General features: G+C 40.4%; 1 protein-coding gene across 49 annotated transcripts in view; it reads left to right on the forward strand.

Moving 5' to 3' along the window:
- Rims2 (regulating synaptic membrane exocytosis 2) overlaps positions 1-15,318 on the forward strand; it is a 394,972-nt gene that overhangs the window by 287,660 nt on the left and 91,994 nt on the right. For 30 of the 49 annotated variants that reach the window (XM_040730506.1, XM_040730510.1, XM_040730524.1 and 27 more), the window contains one exon: positions 10,194-10,366. The exons of the other annotated variants lie outside the window; for them this stretch is intronic. In XM_040730506.1, coding sequence (XP_040586440.1) covers positions 10,194-10,366 — 173 coding nt within the window. The remainder of the gene's footprint in view (positions 1-10,193; positions 10,367-15,318) is intronic. 49 annotated transcript variants of the gene reach the window in all.

The following is a 15,318-nucleotide window of genomic DNA, read 5'->3' on the forward strand; positions in this document are numbered from 1 at the left end:
TAGCGCCTTTCTTAACTGTAAAATTGCACTCAAGTGTGGTTGGTTCTCTTCACCCGGGTTCCCTGCTGACATCCGGGCGCAGTTTTCTTTTCCCTTCTATTACATATTTCTACTACCAGCCATATTGTCACATTTAGTGGTAGGAATTGTTAAAAGAATAGTTTGTTTTGAAGGAGTTGTTTGGAAATGACTGAAACAACAGCTTATACTTTGGCAGCACAGTAGAAAATGCCATCCAAAAGGCACTTTCTTATTTTTCAGTAAATACAATGTTCCTAAAGACTAACAAAAGAAAGAATTTCAAATAAAATTGTATCTGGCTACCTGCAGGTAAAAGGGTCACGCCTCTGGGCAACAGCTCCAATTGTTAAAGGCACAGGTTGTTCCCATGTTCTCTAAGAATGCAGGGAGCAACAATTCTCTTTTACCTCCAGAAAAAAAAATAAGAGTAACAGTTTACGCTTTCACATTTGCTTTTATCAGTCTATGAGAATTGGTGGTTTGCTAACAATTAGAACACCTTTTAGGGGATGGCTGACGGGGGCCACAGGAAGAAGACAAAGCTTGCTTAATGGAGCCAGGACGCTTATTAAAAATAAAGAGTAAAGGCAATGAATTGGGATGGTGCCATTTCATGCAGTCTAATAAGATGACACGTTGGTGCGTGAGTACTGCAAACATGATGTCCATGCACAAGAATGGATGTCTGAACTTGTGTCATGGGAGGATGCTCATGAGACTTAGCAGGTAGGCCGTGGGAGGGGGGAGGGTGTCATTTTCTTCAGGGACAGTCACTGATAAGTTGCCCTGGCGCTATTCAATAACCTCCCACCCACTATCCCGCAAGAAATAAATAGACTCAGTCATCCCACACAATAGAAGACATGAAAATAGGAGGGGCTTTGTGGGAAGGGGGGATTCAGCAGGAGGGTGGGTGATGATGACTAAAATGTATTATATGGGTGTATGGAACTGCCAAACAAAAAGTAAGAATGCCAAAGACCACACCCGAAAGCACTTGTCCCCTCAAACCACGCATGCCCTGGGAACCTGACGGTCACGCGTGTCTTGTTCTGCCTGCTGTAGAGCTCCTGTTCCTTGTCTCTCCTACCAAAACACGAGCTTTTCAGAACGGGCCACATGCTTGTCTTTGTAGCTCTTCCAACTGTGGGCATTCCACGTGGTCCTAATAAGCACCCAATCGGATATTCTGTTTTAATTTGTTGCAGTTTTGTGAGTGAACATGAACATGGCAATTGAAAGCAAACTAAAATATTATAAGCATATCTTGGGAAAGGTTTAGAAAGTGACTTTTTAGCATCTGTCTTAGGGTTTCTATGACTGCAATAAAACACCATGGCCCAAAGCACGTTGGGGAGGAACCTTCCAGAGCCCCAACACAGTGCTGCTGTCTCTGCCGTATGCTTCAACGTAATGGGCCAGAGGGGTCCTCGGGCCATTTCAGAGTATTGTTTAGCCTGTATCTCCCAGATACAGGCACCTTTGGCCTCTCCATTACCTTCCAAGGTACTGATATTTGCAGTAAAGCCCTACTTTCTATCCTGCTCCTTATGTTTCCTCTGTACCTGCCTGCTTCAGATTCTCACAGCTGTGGTCCTGCTGCTACTGTTCTCATATCTTGTTTCTATAGCAACACTTGAGATGCTAGCTTGCCACTTCACACCTGGGATACGGTTAACAAAGCTTGTCCATTAGGGTCTCTCATCTCTCACAAAAGCATGTAAATGCTCTCTAATAAATTATTTAAATTTGGTAATGAGCAACGTAATCCTTAAAGATGGCTACAGAAGACCAACCATGAGTTTCTGTGTTTAGGCTAGGTTTCTTTATATTCACTTTTGATTTTGTAAAGACTAGGGTGCAGGGTATTAAGTTCCACTGTGGCATATTTCAAATGTCATCTTTTTGTTGGTCGTCCTACTGTTGTCTTCTCGTCAGCCTTCTCCTCCTTGCCCTTCACCGCCACCCCAGCAGCCATCTGTCCCCTTTCATGTCCCTCATGACCTCCTCTCCTCATCTCCATCTTCGGCCCCTCAGGCTCCCTCTTCTAGTGTAATGGTGTTTCTTGATTCTAAGTAGACCATAAGAGTTTCCCACCTGAGATTTGGAGAGGCCTTCGCTGGCCCCAGGTGATGAAGTCCATCATAGACTATGAGCTGGCATCTTATCTTGTCCTCGCTTGGCTTCAGTGTGCATGGAACTATCTGCCAGTAAGAGTCTGTTCACAAAAGGAGCAAATGAAATGCCGTGTCGTTATCAGAATGGGTGATTTCTGTTAGCCTGGCTAAGGGCTCTGAAAACAGCAGACTGCACACTTCCAGAGTGAGGCAGAAAGTTCAGATGACATACATTCGCAATTTCACAGCATAATAAAGGGAAGAAAATAAACCTGAATCAGTAAATGTCTGATTACTAGTGTACTAAGTAGATCATAATTAATATTTTTCTATATATAGGTGGAAGTTAAAAAATAACAATTTTATATTTTTGGAAAGGGAAATGATATAATATCTCAAGTCATTTGTAAACCATAAGAATTATTCAAACTTTAATTAGTTATCATCAAAGGTTGTTGTTTTTTTTTTGTTTTGAAACTTTGCTTAGAATCAAATAGGAGCGTAATTATAGATTAACTATTTACATAATGACTGGATATGAATTAACAAATTAGGCTTATTGGTTTCTCTTATTTGTGACATATGGGCTTAGAAAATGACTTATAAAGGAGGTCTCTAGCTAGTTTCAAGGTTTTTAGGTCAAGAAATTTGAGGTTACAGCTGAATGGTGGACAAAACTCTGCATCCTGATCATGGACTTTGGTGTCATCAAAGACTATTTGCTCTCTGCTATCATGATAAATATCCACTGAGTCAAGTCTTTGGTTCGTTTATAGCTCACAGTGACCTGAGAGGAAGTTAATGTCCCTGTGGTTTTGATCCACACTCAACAAAGTCAACAGACTTGCCTAAGATTACATGGCTCCTGTGGTGTAGGAATAACTCAGTTCATATCCATGTCTCTCAGCTCTTAACCATGGTCATTATGACAAATTGTCTCTTATAATTAAAGTTAGATGGGTGCGTTTTGATGTCCATTAATATTGTTGTCTATAGAGTATGTCTCTAGCATGAAGTTAGAGAGTATTTTTTTCCGGATGCACTCTAGAAAGAGTTGTATATTGGTGTCGTGGTTAAAGTTTTTATGGTTATGGTAAACACCATGACCAAACACAATCTGGACAGGAAAGGATCCGTTTCTTCTTACAGCACTCAGGTCACACGCCATCGCTGAGCAAAGTCAGGGCAGGAACCTGGAGGCAGGAGCTGATGCAGAGGCCGTAGAGGGAGCTGCTCACTGGCTTGCTCTTGTGTTTTCTCAGCCTGCTTTCATATGGCACCCAGGACCACCAGCCCAGGGCTTACACCACCTCCAGTGAGCTGTGCCCTCCTACATCAGTCATCAACCAAGCAAAAAAGTGAACTACAGGGTTAGCCACAGGCCGGTTGGGTAGGGACATTTTCCTAATTGAGGTTCCTTATTCTAAATTGACCCTAACTTGTGTGAAATTGACAAAAAAAACACCTAGTCAGCAAAATTGGTCAGGTTTGCATTTGGTTGTTCATCCAGCAACAACAAAAATATGACAAAATTACCAAAATCAGCAAGAGATTTTTTTTCATTGAACACAGAGTACAACATTGGTCCAGGGCTGGAATTGCTACTCATTGAAGTATTCTCCCTGCTCCATTCTTGGACAAGGTCCTTCAATCCCAGAACAGCTGCTGCACCAGTAGGCTCGGCTAGAGGCGAGGGAGATGTCAACGGCCATCCCAGCGGAGTTGGCCCACTACAATCCGAAAAGGCAATGGCTTTCTCCTAGCCCCATCCTCTCAACTCCTGTTCACCTATTAGTGGTCAAACGAGTCTAATCCTCACCCTAGATGTGAGGGCTTCCTACAGTGTGACGCTTTGCTTTGCTCTCGCCATTAGGCTGGACCACTTTCGTGAGGAAGGGAGGAAGATGCATGTTGGATGGGCACTCAGCAGTAATGGCTGCAAGAAAAGAGCCACTAAGTACTCACCAACGTGGAACACCTAGAACCTATTCATTACTCCAAAGCGACTAAATATTGAGGTGACATTGGTGTCTCTTAAATGAGTAACCAGTGTTTCTCAGTGATGAGAGTAGAGAATATTGGGGAGAAGTCAAAGGTATGAAATCTAGTTGAAAGGAACCCGTGAAGCAACTTGCACACACTATTTAAAACCCTGCCTTTTGTGAGGTATATAGATAATAATCATAACTAGCTTTAGTAGTGCGCTGACTGACGGCAATCCAGGGAGAATATTCAGTGTATCAGGCTCCAGAGAAAATTTGGAGCCCTTGGCTCCCTTCCAGCCTGAAGCGGACATTCTGTGAATTCTGCTGTACTACAGAGTCCTTCCCTGCTAAGTTGTAGTCACCAGTCATCTTTAAAAGGATTTCCATCTGTAGAATATTGTTTATAAGGCAAGTCTTACACCGAAGTCTAGTGTCTCTGCTTTTCTCTGCCTCTCCCTCTCACGAACTGATGACACAGTGCCCTCACCATGAGTCACATCTAGACGCACTTGTCCCTGGCAATTAGGGATGGTTTTGTGTGTCCAGTGGAATGTCGAAATTAGTCCCTGTAAGAGCCTGATAAGTACTTCATAAGAAAAAAACCTAGTTCGTGTGAGAGATTAATTATGATTATGGGTTTTTAGAGGACAGCAGATATTCTTTTTTGAATTATGGTATCTTGTAAACACATAGTGGCAAGAATGACACCAAGCCCCCCCTGGTCACGTGATCCCTTAATTGGCTGTCATAGAGGCCTCGCCTCTGTTCTCTGCACTGCACCCAAACTGCTACCAGAAGTGCTGGCCGTATGTTCCTCCTCCCTCACGCTTCCAGAGGTTATTAGTCCTGACTTTCCCCAGCCTTCAGGTCTACTCATGGCTTCCCCCCATGTTGTAGTTACTTTTCTCTTCCTGTCGTAAGACACCATGATCAAGGCAATTTATTGAAGAAAGACTTGATTTGGGGGTTACAGTTCAGAAGGCGAGTCAAGGACCATGATGAGGGAAACAGGCAGGCGGGCAGGTAGGCACAGTGCTTGAGCAATAGCTGGGGGTTATGTCTTGATCCACAAGCATGAGGCGGAGAGAGCTAACTACGAATGTCCTGGGCTTCTGAAACCTCAAAGTCCACCCCTCATGTCATCTCTTCCAACAAGCCTACACCTCCTAAATCATTCCAGACATCTCCCACCCCCGACTAGGGACCAAGTATTCAAACATACGGCCTATGGCGGCTATTCTCGTTCAAACCACCACACTCCCTCCATGGGATTTAAAGAAGTGCTTAGTTGATTGATGCATAAACTTGCTTTGTTGGTGGTGGTGATGTTATTTTCTGCCCAGCATTTGTAATAATTCCTTAGACTAGCATTTTGTACTACAAATTGCAGTTTTAGTAAGATTTGCTAAATTGAAGCCAACTAGTGTTTGAGGAAATTCACAATCCTTTGTCTGAGAAATTCATGTATGAAGATTGGAGAAGACAAACTTGATGCAGTACTCTTGGTGGGGGTGGAGGATAACTGCCTGGGAAGTTGTCCAAAACCTTCAAATGAGGTCACTGAAGAATGTGGAGCTTTTATTTTTAAAATTCAATTTTTTTATCAACTGTATCTTAAAATTTTAATGATTTCTGGCTTTTCAATAGGACTCTTCAGATCCACTGTTACTTTCCACTAATTTTAGATACATGGGAAGAACATTGACTTTTCCAGGCCACTTAGGAACTCCCGAGAGTCTGGAACATTGTGAACAATGATAATTTCTTGTAAATTTCTGCAGTTCATGATCTTCTTGACATTAATATATGGAACATCATAATATTGTCCGGAAAGCCTTGCCCAAGACTTTAGCGATCTCTAAGCAGGGTAGTTTTCAGCTAAAATTCTAAACCTTCTGTTTTCCCTTCACTAAATAGAATAATGAGCACTCCTTGTTAATCTGCCAAGTGCATCCTGCCTGACAAATGTTTAAAGCCTTATTTGATGGATAGTGCAAAAACAACACCAACTATTTCCTAAATAAACCAACTGACCTAGTCACATCCATACCTCATTTTCTGGGTATAATAATAATTGAACTGGTTTTATATTACTGTTGAGGTTTATAATTATTGCTTATTGTGCTTTGGATTAAAAACACATTACACATTTTCATTGTGAATTATAGTTTCAGGTCATAACTTTATAGGGGAGATTGAATCATATATATGATTATGTTTTATTCTAAGTATATTTAAACTATGTTCTACCTTTTGCTATTAAAGGACTTTTTATTTTTCATTGTTTTACTCTTCGGTAGCTTCATACATGTACACAATGAGTTTTAGCCCTTTTCATTCTCCATTGCCCTCTGTAATTCACAATGAATCTCTGTCATTTTCTCCTTCCAACACACCCTCCCTTCCCAACTGAAGTCCTTCTTTCCAGTCCGCTCCCCCACTTATTCTCATGTCTTCCTTTTGTGTGAGACCCACTAGAGGGGCTTGCATGAGCATGACCAGAATGCTATTCATGGGGGCGGGGGGCGTGAGCAAGTTATCAGTAGTTACTCTAACTGCAGAAAATCACGCCCTGTCTCTCCAGCAGCCATGAACTGCTAAGAGTCCCCATGAATGAGTGGGACCTCACGGTCCACTCACCCATGCATGATGAGAGAGGTAAACACAGCTGAAGTGAGGAGTGAATAAAGTGGTTATGTCATGTTGAGAAGATGTCTTCTTGATGCACATCTGTCTCCTATCCTTCCACCCCATCTTCCATGAGCCTTGAAGAGGTGATAGGAATGTCCCAGTCAGGGTCGAGACTTCACCACCTCTTATTCTAAGCACTTTGACCAGTTACGAGTCGGCATTAACTTCTGCCCATTGCAAGGCTGAAAGCAGCACTGGTATCTAGATGTACATGAGTATTTAGAAGGCGTCTTGACAGCGTTTTCATATAGCAAAAACCAGTAGGGTTCCCAACCAGGAGCCACGATCTCCACAGCCTCCAGACAGCACTTGCCCAGATTTACAGGGCCAGGCATGCCTTCCCTCCTGCAGGGAGAGCCTCAAGTCCAATCAGAAAACAATAGGTTGACTGTCGTAACAGCCATGCCACGGTTGTATCAGAGGTCATATCTTGTCTAGTATGTCATTATCATGGTTTCATAGCCTCTTTCCCTAGGAGTCTGCTCTCTGGCACTATTACACGCGTGCACACATGCACACACACACACACGAATAATGTAATTTTAAATTGATTTCCTTGTCATCACTCTTTAAGTTTCTCATTCTTGAGTTGGCATGTCTGTTTGCGATTGAAGACGCAGATATAGCCCTATGGTAAGCAGAAAGGTGCAGTCTTGAGTAGATACATCATCAAGCTCTTAGCTTTTCCTGTTCTCGACACGAGCTGTGCTATTCAACCCCTTTTCACAGATGTCCTTGTGCTCTGGTACAGCACTCTACCGTCAGCCATCTTCTAGGAGACTACTGAGAGTCCCATTCAAATTTCTTTTAGAAGAGGCTTGTCTTGTTGCCGGAACTGGCCTTGAGTTTGCAACAGCCATATGCATTATCTGCTAAGAGAAACACAATGTTGAGGAAGGTCTCATCTGCGATTTAAACTCTTGCTACATGTCAGATATAGTGCTAGATACAGACATTGTTCCGTTAACCCTTGCAACAAGCCTAACAGAAAGGCTTTGTTGTTTTTCCTGCTTGTAACAGTTGGTAACTGAGACACTCATGAAAGCAATAGGTTCAAGAAAGTAGACATAGTAAATTATATGGCTAGAATTGAGATCGGTGATTCTGGTCTCACTCAAGAAACTTGACGCTTAATGGCTCTTATTGCCTCCACTTCCTGCTACAGTTAAAGCTTTCATTTTTCGTTTGAATTCACATATGATGGTCTCATGAGGAAAAGCAAATAAGAATATGATGCTAGACTGCTTTTCTATCTAATTATGAAATATCTCAAAATAAGTGGTAGCGGGTAGTCTCTTTTTTATAAATTATACAAATGAGAAAATAAAGTCCCCCAGATACAGTTCCATGTCTACTGATATCTACTTAGCAATTAAAACATTTCTTGTAATTGAAATATTGAAAGATACATGAGTAAAATTAATATTTCTATATATGTTTCAACTTGAGGTCAATGTACTTTAGATAAATTTGTGGAAAATATAAATATATTCTTTAGATGCACAGATGGATACATAATGGAAATCTTGAATCTACCTATTAAAATAATACAATAAAAATAATATGAGTAAATTGATACTTTTAAATGAATTTATTTGAAAAAGAATATCATGAGCTGAATTTGTACCAAATAAGTGAACTAAAAATAAATAATTATATTCTTACTAATAAACACCATCATCCCCTTTATATAGACATTTCCTGGGAAAAGGGGCTTCAGTGTTTTGAATAATTTAATTATTTTTTAAATAATTAAAGTTGAAAGGTGAAGTGAACTCAATAAAAGTTAGTTGCCACCTAATTTAATTATGCATTTCTAGATTAATGAATTTGATTATCAATGTTTTATGCCATCTTAGAAACAATTCCTTTACTTTACGTTTGAAGAGTCAGTTTTTAAAAAAGATGTATATAGCTAGAAATTGCAAAGTCCAGAAGAAACAAAACAAGTCCTATGACTCTAAGTGTTTAATTTATGTCCACTTTCCATTCAATTGTATTGGCCAAAATGTTTCTATCTATCAAATATTGATGCTGAACTACTGTTTCTGCCGGATTCTTTAATTAAGTAACAAGTCTTCAAATCACAGCTAGTGATATATGTAAAATACCTATTTTTCAAAAGCTTTGCAAAACTTGTCTGCATCTATATTTAGAAAGTTCTCAAAGACAGACTAATAAAATAATAATTCTTAAAAATAAGAGTGTTTTAGCATAAGGTGTACAGTGAGCATAACGGAAGATTCAGTAGCAGGTAAGGAAGAATGCAGTTATTAATAGCACAGTAATTATTATTAATACTTCATTTATTTACATTATACTAAACACAATGTAACAAGATACATATTGTTTCTGATTTTCAAAACAGCCATGCAAGAATATGATTATTCTTATCATTTTAAAATAAGAATACTAAAGAAGAAGTTATTTGCTCAAATTTGCTCAACTTGTGAGAGTCTCCCCTTGCTCCAGGTTTCCAGGCTCCAAGGTCCACATTTTTCCTTCCTTCCTTCCTTCCTTCCTTCCTTCCTTCCTTCCTTCCTTCCTTCCTTCCTTCCTTCCTTCCAAATTTCAGCTCAAGGACTCTTGGCAACTGATCTTTTGTTGTCAGTAATAAAATTAAATTGTGTCCATTAGTTTTAACATTAAATGTATCTTATGAGAATAGGTCATTAACATAAATTATTTATGTTGCTTTTCAATTTACCAGAATATTTGAGCACAAGAATCCCTTGAACCATGCCTGTGCCACTTAACTATCTAATTATTTCAATTCCAGGAAGATTGGGCTGTTGCAAATAATAATGGCTTTCTCTAATATTTCTAGGATTCATCAAAACTCCTGCAACTGCTCAGAAATTAAACTTCTCTTTTTTCTTGGCTTTTCTAAAACTGTCAGGTTTTCATTAATTAGATTTTGTATTATCTTTAGGTTTTCAGTGATGCCCAGTGGATTTCAGAGAATGTTGATGGCTACTAGGATTGGTCTGTGTAGCTGCAGAGGCAACTTGACCAGATTGTTTCCTTTCAAACTTTAATCAGAAGTTTAAGAGGTGTGCTTCTTAATGTTAAGACGAATGTTTATTTCCCAGATTTCAGCCCAATGTTCTTCCCCAAGGCCATTGATGTTTTGAAACCTTTTACGGCCCTCATTGGGGTGTGGTGAAAACGCTGCAATTAACTTGGCTAAAAGCAAAGGTTTCATAGGAATTTAATTTTTGTTTTAGGATAATTGCCGTTCCGTCTTGTTTTATATGCAACTGAGTTGGGTATCGCAGTGCCCTCCGAGGACAGAGAGTGCTGAAATAGGAGCTAGCTAATAGCAGCTTTACGTGTTGATACTGACAGCCTCTGCGTGTTTGTCCGTCTGTGTCAACAGTATCCATCAGGATGGGAGCCACATAGAGGGGCGGATACCGCTTCCACTAAATCCTCGGACAGTGATGTAAGTGACGTATCCGCGCTTTCAAGGACTAGTAGCGCTTCTCGTTTCAGCAGCACAAGCTACATGTCCGTCCAGTCAGAGCGGCCGCGAGGAGACAGAAAAATCAGGTAAGGGCGCTTGGCCAGGAACCACTAGCCGATCCCAGAGGGAATTCTTCCTTTGCATAAACATGAAATGTTTTCCTGTAGTGTTGGTGTATATTGTAAAAGCAATGGGGTCTTCTCTATGTGTCATTTTATCTTGGTCAATATTTATGGAGCTGATGACAGCTTTGTGTACCTAATTACTTGAAATAATATCTTCACACTTGTAACTTAAAAAACCAAACCACGGTGGTTAGATCATCATTAAATTGAAATGACAGTTAACTGAAGGTGTGAATTTAACATTTTGAGGATTTTGAAAAATAGTTATCTCAGGTTTTTTTTTCTGGTTGAATATATTTCATTAATTTAAAAAAACTAATTTTTTAATAGGAAGCTTTCCTACCCTCTTGAAAGTATTATAAAGACATGGAAACACTCTTTACTACCTCAAGAAAATTTAGTATACGTTAGTTTTGCTTTCGGTTTCCTCTGGTCTTTTTGCTTTGTGAATATTGGAGCTCTGTCTAATGGAGAGACTGCAAACCCAGCCTGCTTCCCCATGCCATTTTGTAACTAAAGGCACAATTTTAAAACCATCATGACTAGGTATGGCTTGCCAGTACATCTCTGGGGCACAGTGAGAAAATGCACTCTACATTCAAACGATCTAAGTTTCACCTAAGATGTGATTGTTTTCGTTGTCTCTCTGCTTCCTTTCCCTCGAAGTTTTCCTGACTTTTCTTTTTTCTCTTTCATGTTTCTTTGCATGCCTTCCATTTGTGTGTCATTCAAAGGACAAAGGGAGTAGAGGAGGGGGGGCCAGGCGGGGCTAAGCCAGAAGAGACAGTTGAGGAGAAGCAGGAGGTGAAGGAGGGGATGGTTAGTGAAGACGGGAGAGGGAACAAGATTACAGAAGCATGCCATGAGGAGAGACTCAGAGAACCAGGAGAGGAGGGGAAAGCCCAAGATGCCCCAGAGCCAGGGGGAGAGAGAGGACCATGGAAGGAAGAGCACTTGCAGAGGAGTCTCTCCCAAGACGACGACGGCGACAGGTAAAGCCGCTTGACTGTGTAGGCGCTTCCCCTCAGTGCTGTGGCTTCCCTCCTTGGCTTAAGTATTAGTTTGTGTTCAAAGTTCCCTCATCCTTCCTCTGTGGTGCTGTGTGTGTTCTCTTCTAACACAACCCACGACTGCGCTGCAAATCACCATCGGGTTGGCTTGCAGAAGCCTCGACTTCTATCCACTAGATCTGGGAGTGTACCGACAAATTCAACTTTAGTTTTAATTTGTGTTCTTGGCAGGAACCCACAGTACATTTTCCCCAGGTCCCCCCTAGAGATGAGTGAAACGGGAACAAGCAAATCCTCTTAACAAGAGTGGAAAGCTTTTGGGGAGAAGAAGGTCTTAAAAATACGACTCTACGGGGGCCTAAATTTACAAAAAAATAATTGCTTAGTAGGAAAAAAAACTTCAAAAATTGGATAAGGCGTATTAACTCTCTGTCTCCTTTGAGGCTTAGGATTTTTCCGAGAAGAGATAGAAAGTGGGGCAGTGGTCTCCACAGTCTGGTGCTTGTTATTCTTCCTGGTTTTGTTGTTTGAAACAACACCTCACTCTTAGCCCAAGCTGGACCTGGACTTGCTATGGTTAGCCCAGGCTAGTCTCAAACTCATATCCCTCCTGCCTTAGACTCCAGGCATGCACCACACTGCCTGGTCCATGAGTCTGAAAGGAAACGGTAGCTCCCCAGGTCTGTCTGAAGAACAGACAAGTTAGACAGTGCTCCTCTTACAGTGCGCCCATCTGGAGAGACCGCAAAGCAGGGGGCTGGTCCGGTAAAGCATGAGAGCAATCGCTACCCCCATAACAGAAGCCACAGAGTCTCCTGGCGTGTGCAGGGTTCAACGGAGTCAGCAGAGTGGGGGGGGGCAGACGGCCCATCTCAAGACGAAGGGCTTGCTTTAATTACAGCTATTTAAGTATGAGGCTTGCAAGTAATGTCACTTGGAAGCAATCAGGTTTTCTCGCAGAATTTGATTTTTTTTATGTTATACAAATTTTACTTGAGGAGCAAAACCTGTTTATGTGTCAAATTTAAATTATTCTATCAAAACCCCGTTTCATATTGTGCTTTTCTCAAAATGAAGAGAAGACAGTTGGGATAGGAGTTTTCCCATTTGGTAAACATTCAGTTGAGAATTCCACCTTTCTTCTCTCATCTGTATCTGTACTCTGCTAGGTCTTTATAGCACGCAGTAAACATCGAACATACCTATAGCAAAGGGCGTTTTGTGATTTGACCCTGAACCAGGAATTTCAAGTCTGTTTTGTTATATATCTAAGTGGATAATCACATTGATCGAGTTATCATATAATTAAAACAACCACTTCCTGACTTGTGGAAGTGATGATCATGCCACAGCTAATTCACAGAGGAAAACTTTCAGAGAGATAGTCTACTTCCCTCCAAGAGCAAAGCAAACTAGGCGCCTCATGCGTTTTCTCTGTGCTGTGCAGAGAAGACTCAGCCACTGAGGTTGGCCTACAGCCAGTTTCTTACTGGTCTACCTGGCTTGGTGGGCAGAAGCTTGGACGTTTATTACGATGTAAGCTCAACACTTCTAAATGCTGCTATCACCATCCTCTTCAGGACAAAAAGACCGCTTTATCTTACGAGGGAAAGGGAGATGAGTATTCCTAGAGAGATGATTGTCTTGTACTCTATTTATTGTGGATGCTTGTGGACCTGTACATTTTAAGGGCCAGGCTGGTGTCTCTAGGCAACTTAGATTTCTTCAGGTGGCAAGGAGTAACTGCTACAATGGCTCACAAGGAAATGTTGATGTTGCCCATTCATTATGAAAACATAAATTCTTGAATTTGCTTTTATTTCTTGGGATCAATCTGTCTTTATTCTGAGTGAAAATATGTCTGGTTATTATTAGCAACTTTGTGTTCTTTACTTGATATTACGATCATAGATTGTTTAAAAACTAAAGATAACTTAAATTCTTATGCAGCATTATTGGAAACTCTCTTATTCTACAGTAAGCCATGTTTCATCTCTTCCATTTTGAATTCAATTTTTACCAAGAAAAAGGAATTGTCACTATTGAATATTTATAGTGATTCTAGACCTTCCCACAATGACTTTAATAAACAAAAATGCTTTTATGATTGCTATTATCTTTGCAATGATTATACCTTGTTACAGGATGCATAATATTTCAGTGCAACACTATACTGTTCATTTGTAGTGAGTCATACTAAAGTAAATTTGCTACATTTAAGAAGAAAATGGGTGCCAAAACTAAATTTAAAATGGTTCCTTAAATTTAAGGTTTTTATATTTTGACTAATGAATGATAGCATTCATAATTGAGTGTTGATATTTACACAAATGTATGTAGATCTGCTAAAATTTTCCCATCACCTTAGTGATTGCACATGTTATACTGTAGAAGGTACAAGTATATTATACAAATTTTCTGATTATGTTATATGATATGGGAAGGGAGAAATTAGGACTAGATAAGATATTGAGAGACAAAGTGAAATCATTCATTCAGCCAATATTTATTTAGAAAATGTCGTCTCCTATATTAAACTGATAACTGAGACAGAAATGAAATCAAACATTTCTACACTGGAGGGACAAATGGTTTCTTAGTAAAACAAAACAAAACAAAAAACCCTAGCCAGTATGCCTGCTGGAAAGCACAGGCTTCAGGAAAAGGGAGAGTCATTGAAAAACAATGAAAAGAATGCTTCTTCAAACTACCACGTTGATGCCTTTGTGTCCAAACACATCTCCATTCTTCCATGTCCTATTCTGAGGACACAAGACAAATATTAAAAATTTAGAAACTTGCCAGGCAGTGGTGGCACACGCCTTTAATCACAGCACTTAGGAGGCGGAGGCAGGCAGATCTCTGTGAGTTGGAGGCCAGCCTGGTCTACAGAGCAAGTTCTAGGACAGCTGGGGCTACACAGAGAAATCCTATCTCGAAGAACAAAACTAAACAGAAAAACAAAAAAGAAATTTTTGTAAGTTTTTATTAGCACTCTTTCTATAAATGCTGCACAAATATACTTTTTGATGAAGGTTACTCTTCCAATAGGAATTTTTGAGAGAAAACATTAGTATAGATTCAAGTTTTCATGGTTAGTTGTTTTTATAAGAGAGGTTTACACTATTGAATTATTGAGGCAGGACAGCAGTTGTTATTTAAACATTTGTACAAATGTATTGTTGATGGGATACTAATTTTACATCTTAGTTTATATTATAGTTAAAACGTGGAAGCAGACTTACGGCACTTTTAATGGGAAAGCATATTAGACACAGTGACTCATGCCTGCGCTCCCAACACCTGAGAGGCCTAGGCAGCAATGTTGCCACAAGTTTGAGACCAGTCTGGAACACAGAGCCAAACCCTGTTCTAAACGAAAAGAAGGAGGACAAGGAAGAGGGGGAGAGGGCCAGCAGCAATAGTCCATGTAGCAACTGTGATTGGGACTCTAAAATGCATGCCTTGTCATCTTAACTCTGCACCGTCTAGCTGCCGGCTTTAGCTTTGGGGGTATTTTTACCTTGTCAGTGAGTGACTACTCTGTCCCATAGTCTGAATGCTCACAATAGACAGCAGCAGGAAAGTAAACATCTTTGGTCATTCTGATGATGGGAAGACCTTAGAGTCAGGAACTCAAGAGGTGTCTGGTTCCGTGCTTAGCCAAGAGCACAAAGAACAGTTAAATATGTCTCTGTCAATGGGAAGGGGTTTTCAGAGTGTATGCATCACTACTTAATAGTTGGCTTATTAAATTCATTTTTGTTTGTTTTCTGAAAATGCTTTCCCATGCTAAATCATCTCAGAGGACAGTGAAGACTATCCCCTTGTCTTTAGTTGCACCAATGGCATGTGCCATGTGTCTTCGTTAGGTTTTTCTTTCTCAGTGAAAGTACACCTTGC

Source organism: Mesocricetus auratus, unplaced genomic scaffold (genome assembly GCF_017639785.1).
Source record: "Mesocricetus auratus isolate SY011 unplaced genomic scaffold, BCM_Maur_2.0 Super-Scaffold_100023, whole genome shotgun sequence".
Taxonomy (NCBI): domain Eukaryota; kingdom Metazoa; phylum Chordata; class Mammalia; order Rodentia; family Cricetidae; genus Mesocricetus; species Mesocricetus auratus.